Source organism: Poecilia formosa, unplaced genomic scaffold, assembly GCF_000485575.1.
Source record: "Poecilia formosa unplaced genomic scaffold, Poecilia_formosa-5.1.2 Scaffold10, whole genome shotgun sequence".
Lineage (NCBI taxonomy): Eukaryota > Metazoa > Chordata > Actinopteri > Cyprinodontiformes > Poeciliidae > Poecilia > Poecilia formosa.
The window spans coordinates 515,664-521,663 of NW_006799949.1; the positions used below are offsets into that span (position 1 = coordinate 515,664).

The 6,000-nt window shown below is 39.4% G+C and overlaps 1 protein-coding gene across 1 annotated transcript in view; it reads left to right on the forward strand.

The window, feature by feature from the left end:
* Positions 1-6,000, forward strand: part of zc3h3 (zinc finger CCCH-type containing 3) — a 62,261-nt gene that overhangs the window by 38,326 nt on the left and 17,935 nt on the right. The window contains exons 5-7 of the mRNA XM_007541008.2: positions 802-965; positions 4,582-4,633; positions 5,027-5,182. Coding sequence (XP_007541070.1) covers positions 802-965; positions 4,582-4,633; positions 5,027-5,182 — 372 coding nt within the window. The remainder of the gene's footprint in view (positions 1-801; positions 966-4,581; positions 4,634-5,026; positions 5,183-6,000) is intronic.

Below are 6,000 nucleotides of genomic sequence, written 5' to 3' on the forward strand. Positions count from 1 at the left end.
TGATATTTACTTTTTCCCGTTATTTGCAACAGTGCAGCAGCCCTGCGCGCGCCAAACGTCCACGCAGGTTGTTTTGTGCGGGCCGTGCGTTCGGGGTAACCCTCTCTTTTCTCGGTAATGGGAGGCGTGAACTCTCGCTCTAAACCCATTTCCAGCCCATCTGAAATACGGCAGCAAATTACCACCAGCGGCGCCCTGCACACCAGCCCCAATCCACCCCAAATAGAAGTGACAGGACAGCGCAATTTATCGCCATAACCCCTGCACCACCCCACCACCACCCAGCAGCCTCCATGTCCAACCGCCGCACACATGCAGCAGCCCACTGACTGGATCCTGGATGCAGAGAGCTGTGATTGTGTGCATTGTACATATTGTAGCAGGAGTGTGTGTGTCTGTGTGTATGGTCTGTACACTCCAGTGTAGGGGCCAACCTCGCTGCTCTGGCCCCCTGCCCTGCCTATTATCTCATTGATTTCCTCCTCTCCTCTTTTCAATTCTCTCCATTTCCACACTGCCGTCCTTTCCATTAGAGGAGCAATTTAACAGAGTGCTGTGACATGGGAGGAAGGGGAGGGGAGGGGGCGACTACAGGATGGGAAACATAAAGTGAATAGGGGAGGTATTGTGGAAGAACTGGAGGGTGGAAGAGGTGTGGAATTAACAGAGGGATGAGCTGATAATATTCTGATTCAAACAGTCAGATCTGAACACTTTAAACAGTTTAACTCAAACTAAACTGATCACTGTTATCATATAAAAGCCTCACTTCATATCTGACCTTATCTCCCTTACTCTCAGGACTTTCCTTCAGAACCGCCTACGATCTCCTCACGACAGGCACCAGCCATCCAGCCGGCGCTGGATGGGGATGGAGATGTGCTGGATCCGAGGCTCTCTGTACCGGGTGTCTGCCAATAAGCTGTCCCGCACAGTGGCATTGCAAACGTCAATCGACCGGAGAGGTACAGGTGGTCAGAAGTCTCACACATGAATTGTGGCTAAAATAATAGAGGCGTGTTTAAAGAACTGGGTAAAGCTCAAAATTCTTTCATGTCTTTTGATGGAAACTCTACTCCAAATCAAAAGATGAGGAAACAAGTTCTCAAATGTGTTACCATTCCACAGAAACGGAGAGAAAAATGTATAACAACTGCTACAAAAGTCAGTATCAGCATTTTATTCCATATAAACTCAAACATTTATTGTACAAAACTCTAAATTAATTGAAGATGTAGCCTTTTTTTGTGACTCACTGAACTCACTACTACTTCTGATAACTGCTTAACATCTGTGCTGCACGGATTCCACCAACTTCCTGAGCTGTGATGAGGTGTTCCAGCTCATGATGATTCAGTTTTTCTTCTCTGCTTACATCAGAAAGTGATGTAATAGACACTGCCATTATTCAGTCCGTCCTGGTACAGGCCTAGAGTCCGGAAATAACATCTCTAGTGACCCCACACATCCTGGACACAAACTGTGTAGACTTTTACCTTTAGGTTGATCATCCCTGATGATCACTTGACAGTAACTACAGTCACATTTCTTGTGTGCAAAATCTTGGTAAATAAAGCTGATAGTGATGCAGAAGGAAAACATGTGAATTAGAGTTAAAAAAAACAAAAACAAAAAAAAAACAGTCCTAATGGTAAAATTTCTTCACCCACTTCTTGTTTTATAAACTCTTTGAAATTGTGCCTTGATTAGAAACTGCATCCCAGAAAACAGTTATTTGAAATAGATCATTATAAAGTTTTGTGGTTAACAAAGAGGACCTTAAACGATACCAACAAAGTAGTACATCACCTTATACATTAACGACTACTGCGGTTTTAACTTAACAGTTTGGCTCTCAATCAGGAGCAGCCTGAGAAAAGAATAAGTGAATTGGACCACAAATCTTACCTGCTGTTCAGGCTTCTGTTTGGTTTTTAGCTTTTTTCATTCAGCGATGTGGACACATTTCAGTTGGTATTAAAATTACAGCCTCTTTGGGTTTTACAGCCAGCTCTGATGAGGACTGCTGCTGGTGGTCCGTGACTGTAGGTGTGTGTACATGCTGCGGCGATACAGCCGTGTTTATTCATGTTTGTGCCTGGAGCTCCGTCCACACACTTCCTAATAGACTTAGGGGAGCAGGCTGGATTTGCCATCTGAAATAATAAAGTTGTCATCTGTCAGAGCGGCAAGGGGGAGGGCCTGGAGAAGTGGATGGCGCAGATTAAAGCCCTGATCGGCCTCTCTCCCTACTTCCCTTCCCTGCCTCTCTTTCACACATTCCTGTGCAACTAAACCTTCAGGTGAAATTGAAGAGCTGTGTTCTGTTCAATTCGTGACTGGCATCCCAACATGCTTTTTCACACGCTGTTTCTGCATCCTCCTGAAACATGCATCAGGTTTCTGTCCAGCAGGAGCTGTGATTTCACATCTTGAAAAGCTCTCCGCCCTCTGCTTTGAGCAACGCCAAGGCACTGATCCTTGAGGAGAGCATTGTGAGCCAGAAAGTTCCAAATTTAGCATCACGATCAAGATAAACTGCAGCCTTAACATCCTCACCTTCTCATAACCTCCTCCAACTCTGACACACCTTTTCATCCACTGGCTATTTATGATGTCCTCGGACCAAAAAGGGACGTCACGATTTGTCTTGGCTCCAATGTGTCAATCCACAACAGTATAAATATCTCAGGTTCTTATTGCATGTGTCCACACACACACAGGCGCGCACACACGCAAACACTGAAGGCTTCATTTTTGTCACATCTGGTGTGAATAGAGTGTAGTTCTTATCTTTCAGATTGAACCTAAAACATAAGAAAGCTGCACAGGGATAACTAATGGATAAAAACCTTTGACTTCTTTTGGGCTCATTCAAATATGCAGCCATGCTTTTATCACCATGTGGATGTACTTGCTTGTAATATTGTGCTAACATTTCACAGCATATTTCAATTTGAAGGAGTTTATGAATGTGCACCAGGGTGACTGAGAAGTTGTAAATTCTGGATCAGGTTTATACAGACTGTTCATGCTTTAATTGGTCACATGCTGAATTCTCAGGGTTGTTAGTAAATCAAATAACATTTTTTTTTAGTATTTATTGTGGTAGAACATGCTACAGGAATTTATTTGAACCGACATTTCTACATGACACCATTCAACTTGCATCATGTTGCTGCTAAAAAGAAATTATATTTCACATTAAACTAGAATATAATTGAAAAGTTTCAATAATTAAATTGAAAACCTTACTGAAATTCATAAATTTCAAGCTTTTATTTGACTTTGTAATTATCACTGATGGATATTGAAAACTCCAAAATGTGTTTCCTAGAAAACTGGAATATTATACAAGATTTATTAAAAAAGACGAAAATATTTGTCTAATGAAAAGTGTCTCCATGCTAATATATATGGTGTTCTCTAGTGGTTTGGTTTGACACCATCTTCTCCATAGATGATGTTAAACTGGTGTTATTGTACTGCAGTCTCGTCTGGAGACCGCCCTCTTCTCTCATTTAAATTAGACTTTTTGGAGGATTTCTTTTTCAACTATAGACGTAGCTTTTCTTTTACTCTAACTTGTTGTGAAGCTTCTGGCTGGATTCAAATGCAACATTTTTAGGTTTAAAAACTCTGTAATCTCAGATTTTCTTGAAAAGCTTGTTGCTACAGCGACATTGTTACAATAGTAGTAATGGTCTTTAAAATGGTCCTGGTCATGAGTTGGCTCTTGGTCTTGAGCTTTTTTTTTTTTTTTTTTTTGTCTGAAAAGTTTAATTCTGTTTTTGTTTCTAAATTTGCTGGAACTTTGTGACATAATTTTCGTAATTCAGCTGTCAGCCAACAAGTGTTTTGGGGAAAACAATAAAAAAAAAGGTTAAATAACCTGGTTGCATAGGTAAGGAGACCTTTGTTGAAACTCCTTTAACTTCAAATAAAGCTCAGTTGTCTTTGCAAGTTTTTGACTTCTGGATGCTTTAGGTAAATAACAGATTTCACAAAGCTTAAACGTATCAGAAATAACCTCACTGTACAAAGGTATTAGTGAAGGTAAAATTTGACTACTTACTTTTGTGATTACCGCTAAAAAGCTAAAGATTTTATTTGGAGATAAAAAAAAAATAAATAAATAAAAACACACTTTTTGGAACGTAAAGTATATTTTTCTTTATCCAGTATACATATTTCCTAAAATGAAGACATATGTGTTGGCATTATGGAATTCTAGCACCACACACATTGACATAAACTGGTTGCTTAAAAAAATAAGATTTTTTTAAATATGTGTATTGAAAAGAATTATTCTTTCTTTGTTGTTTTTACTCTTGAGACTATATACAGTAATATTAGTTAGGTGAAAAACAGCTCTAAATCTTGTCACTGTGTGGCAAATAAAAAAAATCATGTGCTCATCTTTCTAATCTCTGCAAAGTGTAACAATAGCACAGATGTGCATATTTCTTGTGCTTCTGCTAATAGTGCCAGAACTCATTAGTGAGATTTTTTTTGTGTTTTGTGTGAAACCATAAACATAAGATTTTGAATTATTCATGTCTGTCCCTCCTTCCTCCTCAGGAAAGTCCTCCAGTGCGCACACGTCTCCGGCCCTGGCCCGTCATTTAGCCAGGTAACGGTTTATATCCTCTTACACTGCAGGATCATTTTAATTCCTCTTGCAGTGCCAGCTTTAAAAAGTTTATCAAAGTTTTAAATGATCTACAGTTAAATATGGGTCATCCTGCTAGCGCTCTTAAAATGACAGCACCTTCATGAAACTAAATCCAGCCAGCATGTTTGCATTTGATCCTCCTCACTCTCCCACAGTATTAAGTGCCTTTCATCGCCATCAGCTCAGGACTACGAGTCCAGAAGTAATCCTTTAAAATTAGTATATGGAGAGCACCTTTACCCAGAAACACTCAAATGGTCCGGAGCTGAAACAGAAACTGTGCTGAAAAGTTTCCTGTCTTACCTCAGACCTAATGTTTATTGTGGATTGTTGTGCTTTGTCCATCTCCAGTCGTGCAGTCCAGCGGAGTATCGCCATCATCAGACACGCTCGTCAGAAAAAGCAACAAAAGCAGTATTGCATGTATTACAACCGCTTCGGCAAGTGTAACCGTGGCACAAGTTGTCCCTTCATACATGATCCGGACAAAGTGGCTGTCTGCACAAGGTAACATTCATGTACAAGAACAACTAAACATACACAAACGAGGGATTCCAATTTCAACTTTACCTTTTAATACTTGCACTTAAGTTCATTTGTATTATTTTATCAACTGCAAACAAACAAACAAAAATAGGTGACTATCGAAGGACTAATAGAAATGGAAGGAGAACTTCCCTGAACAATAAAATACACAATGTAAGGTCTACATTTTCTCAATTGAAGTGAAATTTTCTCAACTGAGTTAAATAATTAAGACATAATTTGCCTTAATTATTTTACTTGATGCACCCAGTTAAATATCTAAATGTGAATGTGTTTCATCACATCTGACATTTGAAATGATAAATCACCTGTGAGATCATGAAACACACATATAGCAAATGTTTTTCACATGGGAAACATGTTTGATACAGTTAGACTTGTTGTTGCCTCATGATTGAGAAATTGCTGAATATGCAAATCTAGGAGCTACTTGTGTAGCACATCTAAAACCTTTGGGCTAAAATGAAGCCTGTTTAAAACCTGTTCAAAGTTTTACCACGTATTAAGTGACTGATATTGTGTAGTAAACGATTGCACGTGTAAATGATACTGTATGTCACACAAATGAAGAAACCTTTCACATGTGAAATGTTTTACTGTGTACCTCACGTGTTCATAACACTATGGAATAATGTGCTTCACACATGTGACACATATATTGTGTAGTAAACAATTGCACGCAACATGTTTTCCTATGTGCCACACATGTGACAAATACATTAGTGACTTACTTCTCTTGTGGAAATTATATCATGTCTGACGCACAAACTGGGTTAAAG